The sequence below is a fragment of the Hippichthys cyanospilos genome, chromosome 5 (assembly GCF_059441005.1).
Source record: "Hippichthys cyanospilos isolate Australia breed blue-spotted pipefish chromosome 5, RoL_Hcya_1.0, whole genome shotgun sequence".
Lineage (NCBI taxonomy): Eukaryota > Metazoa > Chordata > Actinopteri > Syngnathiformes > Syngnathidae > Hippichthys > Hippichthys cyanospilos.
This window is the reverse complement of record NC_142373.1, coordinates 3293852-3313040: the sequence shown is the minus strand read 5'-3', so window position 1 is coordinate 3313040 and position 19189 is coordinate 3293852. Positions and strand designations below refer to the sequence as shown.

The 19189-nt window shown below is 38.6% G+C and overlaps 1 protein-coding gene across 2 annotated transcripts; it reads right to left on the bottom strand.

Annotated features, from left to right (window-relative positions):
• Positions 1–113: 113 nt before the first annotated feature.
• LOC148423188 (uncharacterized) lies at positions 114–15777 on the bottom strand. Of its 2 annotated transcripts, none has more exons than XM_088414205.1 (8): positions 15431–15777; positions 12323–12601; positions 7840–8070; positions 7586–7756; positions 5822–5953; positions 5572–5741; positions 5186–5458; positions 114–3839 (listed from the first exon to the last, which is right to left on the bottom strand). In XM_088414205.1, the coding sequence occupies exons 1-8, from the start codon at positions 15666–15668 to the stop codon at positions 3663–3665; spliced, it is 1671 nt and encodes a 556-aa protein (XP_088270331.1). In that variant the 5' UTR covers positions 15669–15777; the 3' UTR covers positions 114–3662. The 2 variants fall into 2 exon arrangements, with proteins under 2 accessions (XP_088270331.1, XP_088270332.1); XM_088414206.1 differs by having other exon boundaries at positions 5572–5738.
• Between the last annotated feature and the right edge of the window lie 3412 nt (positions 15778–19189).

The following is a 19189-nucleotide window of genomic DNA, read 5'->3' as shown; positions in this document are numbered from 1 at the left end:
TGGCCAATCAGAAGCAAACAATCATAAGAGCCCAAAAGGGAGCCATTCCATTCATTTACATGAGTAAAAAAAAAAAAAAAAAAGTTGTTTTAAAGAACGCAAAACATACAATATAGATTGCTATAAGATTTTTATTGACTAGATTCTGTGAAATACTGCATGCCACCAAATTATTTTTGCTTGATTTTCATTTTATACTCTGTACAGACATCTTGTGAATTGCACGCCCAGCAACATTTAAACACAACCTTGGTGATTACTCCAATTTGTCACACATTTAAGAACGTTTTGCTTGGCTTCCATCTGGAAACATAAACTAACATCAATGCAAAACAATTATTATTCACTATCTGGACAAAAGGATTCAGAGACACTCTTATCTTTTGTTTGATTATGCAATAGTATATTTCCTCTGTTTCTTTGTTTCAAGACATCAAGACATTCTTGGCTGTCAAATGATATTAGGATAAATTACAAAATAAATGTCCAAAACATGCCGAAGGTCTACCCAACAGAAAGTTATATAATGATTTTTTTTCTTTATCACTTTTCATTTGTTGTGAAGTGAAATACGTCACATCATTTTTGTCCATGGAGCGCACGTTGTTAGTTGAAGGTTGAAAAAACAGGTATAGGACAAAACCAATGAAAAGGTAGGCAACTGTCACAACAAGTCGTCAGTGATGAGTTCTACCAGTGTGTGCTCTAGTTCAAGTGATTCAGCACTCATGCACATGCAGATACAAACACACAAGAGCAGTGCCCTTATTAAAAAGCCATGGCCAGATGGTGTAGCAGTGAGGGCAGTCTCAGTGCTTCATATCTTAATCATGATCATTGCAGGCCAATCTCGGCTTCTCCTACCATGTCCTCAGCATCCCTCATACCTCTTCCTCTTCGGAACACGGAAAGACACTTCCATGTTTTAAAGTCCAAAATCATTCTGGAATGTCGGATTTGCAAAACTGCCGTAGTTTTCATGTTGTCTTCTCACAATTGTTTTTCCAGCTTCAAAAGAAATCATTGGTAAAACCAAGGAAAACTTTTTCCTGAGGAAAAGTTATTTACACCCATTATGTTTTTTTTTCTATTCTCATTTTAGGGCACAGGTATCAAACTCAAGGTGGGAAGGCATGATCTGGCCCATCACATCCTTTTATGGAGCCAATGTAAGCATAAAGACTTGCTAAAATCATGATGCTTCATTTCAAATTTGTCATGTGTAAGAAATAATAAAATAGTGACATTCCAGTTGTGATCACAAAGCTTGAACATGAGCAAAATAAACTAATATTCTTTACTTTTAATTAGAAAGGTAGTTATTCATCAGTTTGTTGTGTCCACACTTTTGTGGTTTCAAGATAGTTATGACACTTTGAGGAAAACTGTAACTACACAGTGGCCTGTGACAAAAAAATAAATAAAAAAATTGACATCTCTTTCTTGGGGTCATCTGACCCCAAGCCTACCCCAGATCATTTTTGTCCAAGGAATGGGTGCACCCTGGACTGATCGCCAGCTAATTGAAGGTTAAAAATCCACGACCAGAGATTTTGAACTGGCCAAGTAAACGGCAACTTTACATTTATTAGTTACAAAGTTTTACTGTTGAAAATGTCCAAGTAGCAAAAATGTGCGGGTGGGACCACACGGCCGTGCAATTAACACTGCACTACATAATTCACTCTGAATTCTTGTAATGAGTAGTGGTTTTCCAGGGCGTTACTGTGTGGGCTCGCTTGACATTTACTTTGTTGGCACTTCCAATTAATTTCAGTGTCAGTAAATCTGTTTTCGCCTCATTCATTCACTCCATTTCTGAGTCCCATTTCTGATCGTTCAACAATAGATTATTTGTTGTTTTGTCATGGTGGTCAGCTTCAGAAGGAGGCATGGCAGCCACCAGGTGAGTTTCAGTGAAGAAGCCGTTTCTCTTCTTGGTAAGAATCCAGCCCACCAAATAACCCCATATTTCATAAAAAATCATGTTCTACTGTGCCAAAGGTAAGATTCTATCATTTATATGCATTTATTTACCTGTGGAAATTTTAAAATACCACGATATAGGCCCTATTAAGATAATGAGGAAAATATACATTATCACACTGAGTCAGAACAGGTGAGTAGGGCGTATGTTCCGGCAAGGCCATGTTCTTCTTAGCCAGGAGGTGTCAGATGCTCAAGGCATATTTAGTTTATCATTTTAGACTGATCATCTGCCACTGTGACTTTGAGCTTCGAGTATCTCGCTTTCTTCTGCCTTTGCAAAATCCAACTCTTCCCCTGGCTCTGACGTTTGAGCTTGGAGATCAATGACTCATCACCTAGGATGGCTCTTCCTATCAAGTCTGGTCTCATTAATCTCAAAGGTCATGAACTGACCCTGACGAGTTGTATAAAAAGGTATGTGGGAAAATGTTGAATGGCTGCAGAGAGCTGGTCGCATTTCCACATTTCTTAGCAAATAGATAAGTAGGGAAAATGTGTAATTACTGTAGGAATTGGAATATATCTTTTATGACGCTTCTGTGAACTTAGTTCACAAAGGCAACAGTCATACGGACATTAAAGAGTTAACTGCATGACCTATTTGAACCCTGTTGCTAACCAAAACAACAATCTACTAAAGGCTCTCAGAGGAATGATGAAAGTAAAATCATGAAATCTTACTCCTGTTGAACATGAGTTCCCTGTGCAATAATAAAAATGATTTTATGTTAAGTGGAATCAGTGTCTTAAACAACAATTTACGTTCCATTGGACTGATTCATGGTTTCCCAGCAAAGTAGTTTATATGGACTGAGGTTCATCAGCGTTCCATCCCACAACGGCAAAAATGCTGGAGAACGGCCCTTTCTTTCTGGGCCAGTGTACCAAAATAGCAAAAGAAAGAACTCTTCTCGTATCCACACCATTAGACTGCACTGTGAGCTAGACTTATGCTGGCCACAAAAATGAGGCCCTATGTGTGATCAAACCTCCACAAGTTCAGAACGACCTGCATTCCCTTGTTTAATTTTCATTTTTTTGTTATTGATAAATGTCCCCCAGCATCTCAAAATCACAAACCACCTTTTGTGGAAATTTGGCTCCATATATTCATTTAGACGATATAAATGTTTTGGGATCTTAATTTTGCAACTTCTTCACAAGGCAGCAATAATAATAATAATAATGTGAAGCCAATTAAGTGAATGAGTTCATTTTGATGAAAGAAAACGTGGGTAGATTTAGATGGAGTGAGTGGTGCGTGATGGATCAAATGGAGCAAAGAAATGAAAAAAAATTGTGATGAGACGTCAAATGTTTACAACAGGCTGACACACGTACACCCCTGCACACACATACGAATACACTGACCCAAGTGGCTGTCCTTTTGCTGAACCTACACCCACATACATAGTAAAATGGCATTCAGGTTCAGGACACCCTCATGTGATGAGCCGACATTGCTATGGTTACCATCCGAGTTCAGCGTTAGGGCAGAAAACACACATACACTATACATACATACCTGTACACACAAACAGACACACATCAAAGACACACTTCTACTGCCCGTCTACACATGCATGTGATAAACTAACATGTATGCTCTGTGCATGTGGGGTTTTTTTTCCACTCTCTGTCTGGTCAGTCTCTTTGGGTCCCTTTCCCATTTTTTAGTTGAACCCATGGTACTTTCTGTGCCAGAGGGCGGTTGGCAGGTTCTGACATCCCTGGTACCACCGCCGCATCTCGCTGTCTGTTAGTGGAGGTGTGGCATTGCATGGAGCTCCTGCTAGGGTGATGTTTAAGAGGCCGGCCCATTGGTCCAAGAGGTGGGAAGCAAACGCACTCTGTAATTAGATTGTTACCATTTTCTGATCAACAATCATCAACATTGGCAATCGATGAAAAAAAAAAAAAAAACTACAATTATAGTATTTCTCTGACCGTATGTCGCCTTGAAAATCATTTAATTTCCTAAAAAATATAGAGTTTGCTATAAAATCTGAGTACCTTATGTATTTATGGAAACTAGCTTTTCATTTGGTCGTCTTTAATTCAATTTACTTGTTATGTCTGCTTTCTCAATCACGCTCCATTATTTTGCATGTGTCTGTTTTCAGAACTAGAACTACAGTACATTCTGCTTTCATGTCCAAGAATCATGGGAAATTTAGTCCTGCTATCCGAATGCAAGCTATTTCTGGCAGGGTATGGGACTATATCATAATAGTAAATGTAAAATTAAACTCCTTCCAATTTACTTCCCCATTCATGTTCAATCTCATGTTCTCATCCACACCTATTCACTACCTTGTGACAATGTTTTGTGATACTAAAATTATTATCTACTTTTTTGTCTAAGAAGGAGAAGAATGGCCCCACTAACCAAATGTTGTAGTCAACTTGCTGGTCAGACCTGACCCATTGACCTTTTCTGGCAGCATATTCTCCATGTTTACAATATGGGACCGGCTCAAGGTAAACTTGGGACTGAGCAAAAATGGTTGGATAATGATGAGTGCAATGAGTTGTTTACAGTGGTCACCCAAGATAGCATTCAGCAATAGTCCAAGTTACAGCGCAACCACCAGTCAGTTGATTACCAAACATATCCTCCCTCTTCTCAATTGGAAGCATTACTCAAGTAGCTGCTGCTCAGGTAGCTGCATGATTAAGATGATTAAAAAAAAAAAAAAAAAGCAATAAAGTGCTGTATCAATTTAAAAAACATACAATATACTTGGAAAATTTTTTTGACATTGCATAGCTTCACAAAATATGTGCTTTAATATGCTGCACCAAGTGGTCCGTAAAATATGGTAATCATGCTGACAGTGACGAAAGGCAGCTGAACAGATTTAAATGACTTGACAACAACCTGACATAACTGCAGCTCGCACTGATCAATTTCTCAACAAAGCAGTCTACCCACTCTAATGTTCTACGTCGTGTATGTTGTCAAGCCCGCATGCCACATTATGAATTGAGGAGTGTAATGTTGTTTAGTACTTCAGAGCATATCATTTCTAACCAAAACAAAAATTGAATTATTCAATTAGTTTCTCAAATGTTTTGAATCCAATGATGCTTCCCTCTATCAAAAACATCTGATCAACAAAACAGAAAAAGTGTTCAAGCTTTTCCTGACTGAATTAGATTTTGCTGAGAGAAGTGTGAAGAACTCATCAAATACCTTCTCCAGGTAATCCAGCAAGCAGGTAGATGGACCAATACGAGCCCAACTGCTGTCCTCCCAGGTCATGCTCACCCTCTGGCTCTGGTAATTTTGAGTCAACAATTTCTGACTCTGGATTAGAACTACATTAAGATGTTTCTGGGAGCCCCTCAGCCTTTTAGAAAGAACTCCGCTGTAGCTCTGATCCACAAACAACAAAACACGAGTTGCTCTGCAGCCGGCCAGGTCAGTCAACAGCTCATTGACTGAGTAGCGTTCCTTCAGATCAGCCTGGAATAAAAAACAATTCACTGAACCAGGAAAAGTATTCATTCTAGCTCCTTGGTTATCTGCCTAAATCTGATCGACAACAGTATCTGATGATGTGTCTCCCGCAATCTTACGATGCCATTGAGGTTGGCGTCCCATAGGAGCATGGTCCCATCGTTGCGCGTGGGCGAGTTCAAGTAAAGCACCAGTGAATCGGCGCAGTGTTGTTTCCTGCAGACGTATGACACATGGTTACGGATCACTGCTTTCTCTGTGGCTGAGTAGACACTCTCCAGCTCCTCTGCTAAGACACAACACGACAAAGAGGTTACCTACAGCGTTCATTTCGAATAACATAATATGAATTTTGGTTGGAAACAATACCTGAAACGTGCCCACTGCTGGCAAAGAAGGTCTTGATATGGTCTTTGTGAAAGCCATTGATCCGAAGCATTCTATAGAACTTCTGAAGATTCTGCACATGTCGTTGAAACGTCATCTGTTGCCGCCAGCCACCTAACGCAAACAAACAAACGGTTTATCGAATAATTATGCATCCATCAACTGTTTCTCTGTTGGACATTGAGACAAAAACATTCTACTGGAGTTGATTTTCCAACACGGTGGAAAAAGGTTTGAGTCATACCAGTGCTGTAGTACTCAAACCAGACTCAACATGTTTTTTTGTTGTCTCGGACTTGACACGGACTCATTGGCTGTTGAGTCGGACTTGTCTCACGCTTGACTAGTGGACTCGCAAAATATTCAAAAGTCCAACTATGCTTTTATTCATGAAAATTCATGTCCTTCAAAAGAAACATGAATTAAAGTTTTAGGGCGAGTCAGAAATAGCCATCTGATTAGTTAACCTCAACGCTAACCTGAGTTTTTTTCTTTCAGTTATGTCAAACAACAGTAGGTTTACCATGTCTTGAGAAAGGAAGAAAACATGAAGTCAGAAGACAATTTCAGACACATACAACACTGCGTCAAGCGTTGTTTTTGTCTTGTTTTGTTTTTTATCTGTACACATGGTTAATTAAGCAAAAGATTCCATGTCATCCAAGAAGGGTGTGGAGCAATTAAATTTCTCTACTTTTGTGATCATGAAAAAATTGAATTTTCTATCTACAGGTTTACTCCTGATCCCATCTGAACTTGGAATTGGATTTGGATACAGACATTTGTTATAGTGCTGGGTATTGTGTCTTAAAAGTGAATTGAGATATATTGTGATACAGCAAATGCGTATTGCTATACATGCGATTCAATGGCAATGTATTGGACAATGTTTGTAAAAAAAAATCTATGGCATATATAATAAAAATGACTGGCAAAAACTGAAGGAAATTATGAGAAAAGACAAATTCAATTTATTTTTTCAGAAGCCACACATCATTGACATATATGAGCGCATATCAAACAAAAAAATACGACAAAACCAAGGAAAATCTACTGTTATAGGTTATCAAATACAGTGTAACCTTGAGATGCCATCGCTTCTGTTCAGGTATTTTTTGTCATATTACAAAAAATACCTAGCATATCAAAGAAACAAATTGAAATAAAACAAAACAAAACTTGAAAACTCAAAATTTCCATTTGAATTAAATGCAACATGAGAGTTTACTGCTTGTTATTATGGCTGCTCCGATATTATTGCACTTTTCTGGAACACATACTTATCTTACAGCAAATAACTTCAACACTGTGCGGATATGACTACAACGGTAGAAACGAAGAAAATGCTATTTTTGTATCATAAAGTTTTCTTTTTCTGCTGTTTGCTTTCCTTCTCTGCCGCCACTTTTGCTTTGGATCATGGCCTCACTTGAGAGGTAACGTATTGTAACAGTTAATGTGGTGTTTTTGAAGCGCTTAGAATGGCTTTCATGATATGAAAGCCACTCCGGAGCTGATTGATTTTTTAAAAAAGGAAATATTATGAATATAAGGCATTTCAAAACTGATACGCGGGTTATTGGAAACTGGACATTGTATTGCAGTACCAAGTATTGCAATATATGGATATTATCGCCCCGCACTAACTTGTAACCTAGATTTGACTTGGACTCAAACATATACTGTATGTATTGAAATTGACTTGGACTCAAAAAAGGTGGCCTTGACTACAGCCTTGAGTCATACCAGAGATAAGCACAGCATGGTCACATGTCTGGTATAGGCGGCAGGAGAGATGAGTGGCCAGTGGCTGCTGGTGACAGCGTCTGGTGTTTTTGTTCAGCTCACAGCTTGAGATGGGCAAACTGGGAGACCTCATGGGCACTGTTTGAGGACATCTGGAAAATTCTGAGAGATCTGTTGACAATGAGCGTATGAGATATCTTCAACAGGACTCATTAACATGTAGTCACACCGGGCTCAGCGGTCTCGAAACTGACCTACACATCTGAGTCTCTGGGTCCGGTTGCTGTCTCCTATGCTGACCACCAAGGGAAGAAAGTGGACCTCACAGAGCCGTCCACTGACTGAACTGGTAAAAGTACCTCTGCGTGAAAATCCACCCACCAGCCAGCTCTGCCCGTGTCCCATAAGCCTCTCGGGACCGGCCTGCTGACGTTTCAGCTGGTTCTGACAGCGACCTTTCAAGGCCTGGGTCAAACATTCTTCTCCTGAAGATGGGAACATAGAGCACATAACTTTCAAACAGAAATTTAAAACGGGCTGATGAGTTGCTTTTGAAAGTTCAGATGTAAGGGCCTATGATGTTCCAGTCAAGATCATTGAGGTTCTCAAGTCAAATGTGATGGCACATTTCTTCATCATTCAGTCTAATGTGCAATCAGGAGATGACATCAAAGTTGCTTAACATGCCACGACTGCTTTTGGTTTTGTGACAAAGGGTGTACAGTACATCCCTCCATCCAACCACCCACCCATCCATTCTCTATACCGCTTGTCCTGCTCAGGGTCGCAGGACAAGCTGGAGCCTATCCCAGATAACCGAGGGCAAAGGTTGATCAGATTGCAAGTCAGTTGGAGGGTGGTTGTGAACAGCAATGTGAATTACTACACAATGAATGGCCATACCTGGATCATATGGCCCTCTCCATTATATCATACATTTGGTCCCTGACTGAGGATCCAGCATTCCTGGAGCCAAATTTTTAAAGGAGGACATAAACTTACAAAGACTTTTGGGGTATTTTTTTCTCTCTTCAGGTTAAAAAAAAAAGGTTTGAAGACAACTCATCTCAAAAATACTATCCCAAATCTATCCTTAGAACCCAACAGGGGGCCATTTTGTAGAAGTGTGCTTGTCAGTGCGTGTGCATTTGAGAATGTCTGTTTGTGTGCATTTGTGTGCACGCGTGTATATAAATAATTGACTGGTGTGTCTTTGTGAAGCACACAGACCAAACTCACCTTAACATCTGGTTGCAACCCCTTTCACAGTGGGGGGTCAGCAATTTGCACTTTACCACTGTTTCTTTTACTGGGATTGTGGGGATCTGATATTCACTTCCTGACACCCCCCACCCGCTCCTCTCCCGGACTATTTCATGCTTTGAAGCACTTTGTTCACTCTCCCTGATGGGCTTTTATGTATCTCTTGAGCTTTTAATGTTATTTTTCTAACAAAAAAGCTCAAGTTTGCATGCTATTGGCCTACCAGCAACTTTTGACTTGCATGCCTCTAATCAACCAGAGTGCTGCCCAAATTCACCTGCAGAAATAATGAGAGCTTGTAAATTTAGCAGGGGAAAAAAACACAAAAATAATGCTCATATTAATACTTGCTAACGTTGTACACTTTTGCAATCCACAACAATTATAATTACATTAAAGTAATACAATTTTAAGGCTGTATTTGTGACAGAGTTCTTGCTATTCATCTGATAAAATGCTGTTGCACCTAATGTTTCGGAAGATGAGTGGATAAACATGTATGTGTATCACAGTTCCAGTGAAAGAAATCTCTTGCATAAAGCAATGAACTATAAAAGGGTGCTTTCAGACATTCCAAACTTTCACTGTCTCTTCTGCTTCAGTTAAGGACACAATTTCTTACTTGAACACACTAAATAAAACACAATTGCAGGATCAGCCACCTTTGGAATACCAGCACTGCAACAATTAGTACAATTTATCATACACAATGCTGTAGTGTACAATGTGATGTATGGACTAATGAAATGAACAAATTGTGCCATTGCAGTCAAATTCTATTCTGTGTTACTTTGACCTATTTAATTTCTAATTCAAAGGGATAGAAGACCTCCTCAATTCCACCGTCACATCTTCCACTGAGGAAGCAGAGGCTGGAACCTCTGAGGTGGGCTCTCCCATCTCTGGGGATGAAGTCATCGAGGTGGTCAAAAAACTCCTTAGTGGCAAAGCCCCGGGGGTGGATGAGATCCGCCAGGAGTTTTTAAAGCTTCTGGATGTTGTAGGGCTGTGCTGGTGGAGACGCTTACTGCAACATCACGTGGACATCGGGGATAGCACCTCTGGATTGGCAACCTGTGCTGGTGGTTCCCCTTTTTAAGAAGGGGGACCGGAGAGTGTGTTCCAACTATAGAAGAATCACAATTCTCAGCCTCCCCGGTAAGGACTATTAAGGGGTGCTGGAACATCGGATTCAGGAAAGGCAGTGTGGTTTTCGTCCCAGTCGTGGAACAGTGGACCAGCACTATACCCACGGCAGGATCCTCGAGGAGTTCGCCAACCAGTCTACATGTGCTTTGTGGACTTGGAGAAGGCGTTCAACCGTGATATGAGCAGTTTGGTCCCTGTACGACCGATTTCAGAGTTTGGTCCGCAGTCAAACCCGTTTCCGGCGAGGGTTGGACTCCGCCAAGGCTGGTCTTAGTCACCGATTCTGTTCATTGCTTTTATGGAGAGAATTTCTAGGTACAGCGAAAGTGTTGATGGGGTCCAATTTGAGGGTCTAAGTATTTCATCACTGGTATTTGCAGATGATGTGCTGCTGTTGGCCTCCTCAGGTCATGACCTCCAACTCTCGCTGGAGCGGTTTGCAGCCGAGTGTGAAGCGGCTTGGAGGAAGATCACTACCTCCAAATCTGAGACCATAGTCCTCAGTTGGATAAGGGTAGAGTGCTATCTCTGAGTCTGGATGAGGTCCTGCCCTAAGTGGAGGAGTTTAAGTACCGTGGGGTCTTGTTCACGAGTGAGGGTAAGATGAAACGGGAGATCGACAGGCGAATTGGTGCAGACGCTATGTTGCAGATGCTGTACCGGTCTGTTGTGGGGAAGAAAAAGTTGAGTCAAAAGGCGAAGCTCTTGATTTATCGAAAAGGTTGGTCATCTGGGAGGGATTCAGGGTCGAGCCACTGCGCTTCCGCGTTGAGAGAAACCAGTTGAGGTGGTTCCGCAATCTGGTAAGGATGCCTCCCAGACGCCGCTCTGGTGAGGTGTTCCAGGCATGTCTCACCTGGTGGAGGCCCAGAACACGCTGGAGAGACTATGTCTCTCGGCTGGCCTGGGAACTCCTGGGGATCCTCCCCGGAGGAGCTGGATGAAGAGGCTGGGGAGAGGGAAGTCTGGGCTTTCCTGCTGAGGTTTCTGGATGGATGGATGGATGGATGGATGGATGGATGGATGGATGGATGGATGGATGGATGGATGGATGGATGGATGGAAAAAGACTACAAGTAACATTTGACCAACTATCATACAAGTAAAGTCATCACTGTATAATGACACTAAAATACAAAAAGGCTTCTCACACTTTGAATACGAGTGAAAGACACAATGGAGAAGGAAAGTGCTGTCATCTAGTGGTACTGAAAAGCTTTGTCATAAGCAAATACCATATTTCTCAGAGTACAAGTCGACCTCGCTTATAATTCGTCCCTCCCTTCATTTTTTTCTTCAATTTCGGTGAATTTTACAAGAAAACAAAAGTGTGTATAAGTCTACCCCTGACTAATGGTTACACAGACCATGTCTGTCCAATTAAAACACATGGCCTGTGTTATTAAAATGACGGAATTATGCTACTTTTAGAAGCATTTCTATACCGTATATCGAGTAAAATACAGTTGTGGTTATGAAAGGGGGGAGGGGGTGGGGGCAAGACGAAACTACAAGGCAATGTATGTGTGCGCATAGACACAAATGCTAAAACTAATGTCACAATAAAACGATTTGAAGTCACAATGTTCTATTTTTTTGACATCTGAATATCCACTTGATACCCCAAATAGCTCCCCGCTTCTACTCCCTTTCCTGTTTCTACCCCCACCTGCCGAAATCCATGCCTGCTTCAAGCACACATTTTAGAGCTGAAGGACACAAGTCAAGCCATCCTTTCCTTTTCATAATGTTTCAAAGTCTGTCGAAAAAATAGCCATGTTAACAACAAAGAGACAATTAGCTTGACCAAAGTGCAACTTTGTGATGTTCTGAGCAAACACTCTAAAACAGAGGCATAGTATATTGAATTTGAGATATATATATATATATATATATATATATATATATATATATATATATATATATATATATATATATATATATATATATAATGGAAAAACATCACTTTTTCTCACTATATTTCTACACTAATTCTGATGTATGTATGACACAGTCATAACAATGATTTACAATTACAGTATATCAAATGTGTAAAAATGAATACAAGAAACTTATACAACACATGAAACCGGAAGTTTCCGACCTGTGCCTTCAGTGGGTATTTAGTGATATAATCCACCTCTTTAAGGGATATATATATATATATATATATATATATATATATATATATATATATATATATATATATATATATATATATATATATATATATTATACACAGATGTCAAAAAAATTGGTCTGTATTGAGTTATGCAGTTTTAATTCTAATGTAGATGTAGCTAGGATGCAAGCAATCAGACTCACCAAGGTAAATGCCATCTAGATGGGAGCATCTCTTCTTTGTCACATTGAGGTCTACGTAGAAAAGTGCAACCGGATGTCCAAAGTTCTCACCGGGACTCGGGTCGAGCACCAGCACCGCGTCGTGGCTCATGGAGGAAGGGGAAGGCGGTTGGTACCTGTGGCGGCTTTCCCGCCCGTTCATCAAGGGGCTGGCACTGAATGCACGCTGGAATTTAGAGCTGATCATCCCACTGGACGAGTAAGAATCTGGAAGGATGGCCAGTACTTTGTCGGAGGCACCTGGATAACAATGTAAATTACTCATGTTCTATGCCTCTTCACCTGTACAGAGTCACAAGGGACTGGAGTCTATGGTGATCTTCCAATTGTTTGTGAAACTGTATACATAGCAGAGTTATTTTAATGCAATCAAGCTTTTGATAATTAAATGCAGTGGAGATTTCAATTTGAATGATATTGACGAACTTACAGTATATTTGACTTGCTCAGACAAAAAGGTCCGCATGTTGGCTGATGTTTTGCCTAAATGACAACAATAAATCAGGGGTTCTCAAAGTTTTTGGAGTCAGGGACCCCGTTTTGGAAAGAAAATTATCCAAGGACCCCCATTGCAAATGTTTGCAGAAACATTTTTTTTTTAATCATTCAAGCCATACATAAGTGTTCTTTTTTGTTCACCAACAGATTTAATCTAAAGTACAAAATAAATCATGCAAAATGCACGCTTCCTTATCACAAATTCAAACTGCCAAGTATTAGACTAAATAATCACACTCTTTGATGATGACATGGATTAAGTGGTTCTATTTGACAAAGTTCTAAAATGATTTCATTTAAAAAAATACATTAAACTTGTTGACTTGGTTCTTTTATTGAAGAGTCATGATTACATTCACAATTTGATATCAAATTAAATGAAATTAACACAAATATATATTTTGTATTAACTCATTCAAAGCCAGAAACATACTGTATTGTCACGTTTTTAAGAGTCCAGATGATGAAACCCATAAACTTAAATCATTCAATGCCAGTGATGTAGTTTCATGTTTTTTGTTGTTGTTGTTTTTTAAGAGTCCAGACATTCAATCCCAGATGCTTAAAAAATATTAAAATATATCACTGCAATTGAATGATTTAAAAACCCAAATTATTTCACAGACCCCCTGCAGTCAGGCAACAGACCCCACTTTGAGAACCACTGCAATCGATCATCCATCCATCCATCCATCCATCCATCCATCCATTTTTTAACAGTTTATGCCTTCAGCAGGAAATCAAACAGAGGATTACCTCATATATGGCCATATCAATTACAATGTTGTTACAATGTTAATCATGGTAGTTACTCATCAGTTCTGAAATCTTCTCCTGTAAAGAGTCTATTTCTACTATTAATCTAATAAACTCATTCATACGCTAAAAGAAGTTATGACAAAACACAAGGATGTTAGCATTTTCACTTAAATGCAAGGACCTCCGCCCCCCATGGAAAAGGTAGTTTGTCAGAGATAAAGACAAGAAGAATATAATGGTTAGATGCACTTTGTACACGACACCTAAAGAGCTATCCACTTTGCCAAATAGCACCAGTAATTTCAGGGTAAGCTAACGCTAATTTTCACTGCACAATTGCGATTAATAATAGTCTATAAATAGTTCTGGTCAATGTGTATTAAGATGAGGCATACAAAAACTCATGTTAAACAGTACATTAATGACAATGTTGGCTAGCTGCTAACGTTGGCCCCACGAAACTGTCTATTTTTCAAAACTCTGTCCCGAACCTAGCCGACATAACTTGAATTTGAATATTAACAACACGAAATTGTGGAATGCACTAAATGTTTCTGCCTAAAGCATAAACAATGCATCACGATGCTGTGTAGCTAAGTAATAAAGGGTTAAACGTTTTTGTATCATATCTTTAAAGGTTTTCAATACAATACAAATGAAAATATTTTTAGGCTTAAGCTAACCTTCCACTGATGTGTAATGAGCGTAATGAACTACATTAAGAATGGCAAATCCATATTTAGTTACATTGGTGAGAGTAATATAAAAGTAATACAATAGCAGTGTAATGCCTTATGTTTCAAATACAGTCATATTGTAAGTTAAATAATTAATTTGAAATGACAGTAACAGTGAGAAATAATAGTGAGAAATAATGCATTACAGTTTTGAAGTAACGTGCCCAACCCTCACTCATTATAAACCCCAATGCTTGTTTGAAACTCAAACCCCTTTTTTCAAACCTGTAGCTTCACGGCCAACTTTAGCTTGAGACATAATTTGAAACTCAACTCTTTGCTTGAAACCTCAATCAATGCTCGAAAACTCAACCTAAGTACTTGTTATTCTAAATTAGTACATTTATTGGGGAAAAAAACGGAAATTCCACAGCATTACAACTTGTGAGTTTGTCTTCATTATATCTGCAGAGAGAGGCTTTTAGTGGAGGTTGTTTGAGCTTTTACTCTTTTTCTTTTCTTTTTTTTTTTTTTTTACAATATATTTTGCTCAGTTATTAGATTGTTCACCCCAAGTACATACTTTTTTTTTGTTTTGTCTTTGGTCAAATTGACAGATTTAGACGTAAAAGTAAATGTTGAACTCAAATTGTCAGTGTATGATTGATCAGCATGTCCTTTACAATTGTCATTTGTATGCTTTTTTTCAATTTTTTAAACTTCTTTATGAGCCAAACCTGGGTCAGAAGACCCAGGATGTTACTACTATTACAGGGAAAATAATACAATACATTGTATAAAGTAAGTGTTACCTTTGATAATTTTGAATGGGTTTCCAATCAAAATACTGAGTGAGTATTTACACTTTTGAATAAACACACATCTCTCCGGATCATATTGACCCAGAGACATAATTGTTGTTCTCAGAAAATGAACATAAATCACTGGTTACAACAAAATATTGGATTTCGATAATACACTTTTCTGACACGTATGCGTGCCTAAACGGACCCGGGTCAAAGTGAGACGTTATTGCTATTCCTTGTAATCAAAAATAACAGGAGGGTTAAATAATGATTTCATCTTACAAATAGACTGACAGTAAATGCTAAAGAGGCAAGATTGGATCTCTCACCTGCAGCGGCAGTGCGCAGTTCAGATGCATAAACAGCCACGGCGGAGGGCGGCAGGTGGGCAAGCCGCCGGCACTCGCTTTCGGAGTGAGAGGTGCCGCGGAGGCAGCGATCCAGCTGGTCCCACTGCAGAGACTCCAGGCCCGCGCGCACCCAGCGCTCCAGTTGGACCTGAGGCACGCCTTTTGTCATCGTCGCTGCCGCCAAGTGAAGGATGAAGATGAAGAGGGGATGCTTCATTGTCCCACTCAGCTTCTTCTTGGTTCTTTTTTGAGGTTATCCTTGAGTTTTTTCAGATCACTTTGTTTTCCTCTTTACTTATCAACTTTTGTTTGCGCTTGTTCACTTTGACTTAATTTTAATACCCTCTTTTTTTCTTAAATAAGTATTTTAATTACCGTAGTTTTTAATCATCCATGTTAAAAATCGTCCCTTGTCGAAAGTTTAAAGACTTGGTTGCTACTCCCTTTTTCTGTCAATACAGGTTGCTGAGTTGCTTCTTTTATCCAAAGTGGAACTCCTGCATCCCTTATGCTCCTTAAAATGTATCCTATACAAATATACTGTAGTAATTCTAGATACTTTTGTGTGATTTTTCTTCTTTGGGAAATACACAAAAAGATTTTTCTTCTTTACTTTTCTTCACGTCTTTGTCTTCATCTTCATTCCTTCTAGATGTTGAGGAAAAACATGAGCTCCATAGTCAGCTCCGCACAGAAAAAAAATGATTGTTTTTGTTGTTTTTTGTTTTTGCCTTTAATTAAAAGTCCTCTTCTGTTATAGTCCTGTCAGGTTCACAAGTTAAAAGATCACCCAGGAGGAGGACAGTTTGATTTTACTCCCCCCCCCCCCTTTTTTTTTAGTCTTGCACGCTCCTTACTCAGTGACTGGACAGCAGCTCTTCAACCTACTCATTCTCTCTCTCTCTCTCTCTCTCTCTCTCTCTCTCTCTCTCTCTCTCTCTCTCTCTCTCTCTCTCTCTCTCTCTCTTTATCCCGCACTCTCTCTCCTCCCCTCTCAATGTTGGGCATGCTAGCGAAAAAGAAAGAGGTGACAAAAGAAAGAGGAGAAGGGAAAGGGCAACGGGTAAAGGTGAGAAAAGAAGGAAGAAAACGCATGCAGAAAGTTGGGAGACGAATGGAGGGAGGAGAAATCCTAGAAAACTAATGGGAATAGAATAGAATAGAATAGAATAGAATAGAATAGAATAGAAATTCACAATTCAAACGTTGTCTTTGTCCCTCAATGGACTTTGCACTTTTTCCCATACTTGCATGGGTTTTTTTTCTGGATACCTCGCCTTCCTCCCACATTCCGAAATTGAAGATTCTGAAGTGAACCAATGCATTGACGCGGTGATGGTGATGATGTTTGTCGACAATAAAGGTGTTCTACAATTTGATAGTTGTTGTTGAACGTATTACATATTTTTGTCGTTGTAAAACCAATGCAAACTAATTTAGAAGCCCTCTTAAATAAAATCAACGGCTTGTCGCTGAGGGAACATGCCAAGTCAGAGAAACCCTATATGAGAAAAAAAAGTTGTATACAGTGGTAGTTCTACTTATGAATGCCTCTTGTTGCGAAAAATTCAGGGTATGAAACAAGGCTGAAAAAATATCGTCTAGTATCGAGAGAAAAATCAAGATATGAAAGGCGACATTGTTGGCATATGATATGAGACACAACACACCAGCACTCACTCCAACAAGACTGTACTCTAATACATTATCACAACCTGTCATGTTGACCGTATTTGTGACAGTTTATGATGCATTTTTATCATTCATTATGCCGGCTTGCGCACAAATGAGACACGACTTTTTTTTCTTTTTTTGCACGGATGTTTGATCTAGTCTTCCACTATTCATGTTTACTCATTTCATTCACTCTTCCGACCAACAATTCACACTATAGAACTAACAAACATAAAACTGACATTAGCTATGGCTAAAAATTTACATTTTCACATAAAAACACTTTTGTAACATACCGCTTTGGGCTGTCGTGTCTGACTTTAGCATTGTTAGCACATCGTTAGCACTTTAACGAGTGGGCCGAATTACATCAAACAAGAATCACTTTGCATGGCAACATATTAAACTTAAATAAACTTACATGCTCAAAATTATCCAAAAATAAATATTAATGCTCCTGTGGACTTGTAAATGATTCCTGAATAACTGGAAATGTATCATAAAAATGTACAAATTAAGCGACCTAAAAAGGTCTCACTCACTCAAAAAGTATGGAGAAAAATGTGCACTCTTACCTTTCGAGTGAGACAGCATTCGGGGAGGAGGAGAGGAAATGGCAGAAAATAATACCGTACGAAATCAATGGCAGAAAACAATACGGAATAAATGGCATCAAATGTTACTACTGTATACAGCTTCTTACTGTTTGAAGTCAATTGGTGGTCCATGGGTAAGAAGGTGGACGTGGTGTTTGGTGGAAGTCAGAGAACTTTGATGAATGAATATTGTTCACAAGGGGGCGTTGTGTCATTATCCAGCATCAGCATCATAAAATTTCTTTACGGTCAGGACGAAACATAGGCTGAAATACTGCCTCATTACCATTTTTTGCCTTAGTCCTCCACATCGCAGGAAGCTCAACTAGCATTAGGACAGGAGCTAACCAACGGGTGAGAAGGATGACAGAAATGAGTCTGGGCGGTGCGCTAATTTTTCACATCTCGATTTTCTATTTTTTCCAACTATGGGTATTTAGTACACTCTTTTGTAAACTCGGACTTTCATATCTCAAGTAATCCCACTGTAATCATAAATGTAAATTGTTCTGGAAGACAAATATCTCAAACCTGAAGAAAAACGTGTAAAAGATTGTATTGAAATTTGCATTGATCATTATTTTGTTTTTGTTTTTTTTTTTAATGTTGCCAGCAATTGAAAAAGTTAAGAACTCCCGCACAGACGTCGACAATGAGCTAGCCACTAATCCAGCTGAGGCCGCAGATGTGCAATTACAATACGCAGGGCAAAAGCAGAGCACGTTTCCCCAAGCGCCCATCCACCATAGCCATCAATAATAGCATTAAAGAAATTGTAGGTACTATACACGCGTCCTGAGAGTCCTCTGCTGGTGAAACCACAGATCTACAAGACCTACATCATTGTACCGTAATTACAAACACTGTAGGCTACGTATAATATAATAGTAATAGTTTTTCATTTTATATATATATATATATATATATATATATATATATATATATATATATATATATATATATATATATATATATATATATATATATATATATATATATATATATATATATATATATATATATATATATATATATATATATATATATATATATATATATATATAAATAATGTGTGTGTGTATCTCTCTCTCTTTATATATATATATATATATATATATATATATATATATATATATATATATATATATATATATATATATATATATATATATATATATATATATATATATATATATACATACATACATACATACATACATACATACATACATACATACATACATACAAATATTGCACGTACAATATGATAGTAATAGTTTTACATGTTTTGCACTGTTGAACTGATTCGCTGTTTGTCGACGAAGAAGAAGAAGAAGAAGAAGAAGAAGAAAGAAGAATAAGAAGAAGAAGAAGAAGAAGAAGAAGAAGAAGAAGAAGAAGAAGAAGAAGAAGAAGAAGAAGAAGAAGAAGAAGAAAAAGAAGAAAAAGAAGAAAAAGAAGAAGAAAA

Excerpts from the sequence above, each read along its gene's own strand:
- LOC148423188 (XM_088414205.1), bottom strand. The coding sequence starts at position 15,668 with ATGAAGCATCCCCTCTTCATCTTCATCCTTCACTTGGCGGCAGCGACG. Across the intron at positions 7,757-7,839 it reads CCAGAGACTCAGATGTGTAG|ATCTCTCAGAATTTTCCAGA; the intron begins GTCAGTTTCGAG and ends CATTGTCAACAG. Across the intron at positions 5,742-5,821 it reads CAGCAGTGGGCACGTTTCAG|CAGAGGAGCTGGAGAGTGTC; the intron begins GTATTGTTTCCA and ends GTTGTGTCTTAG.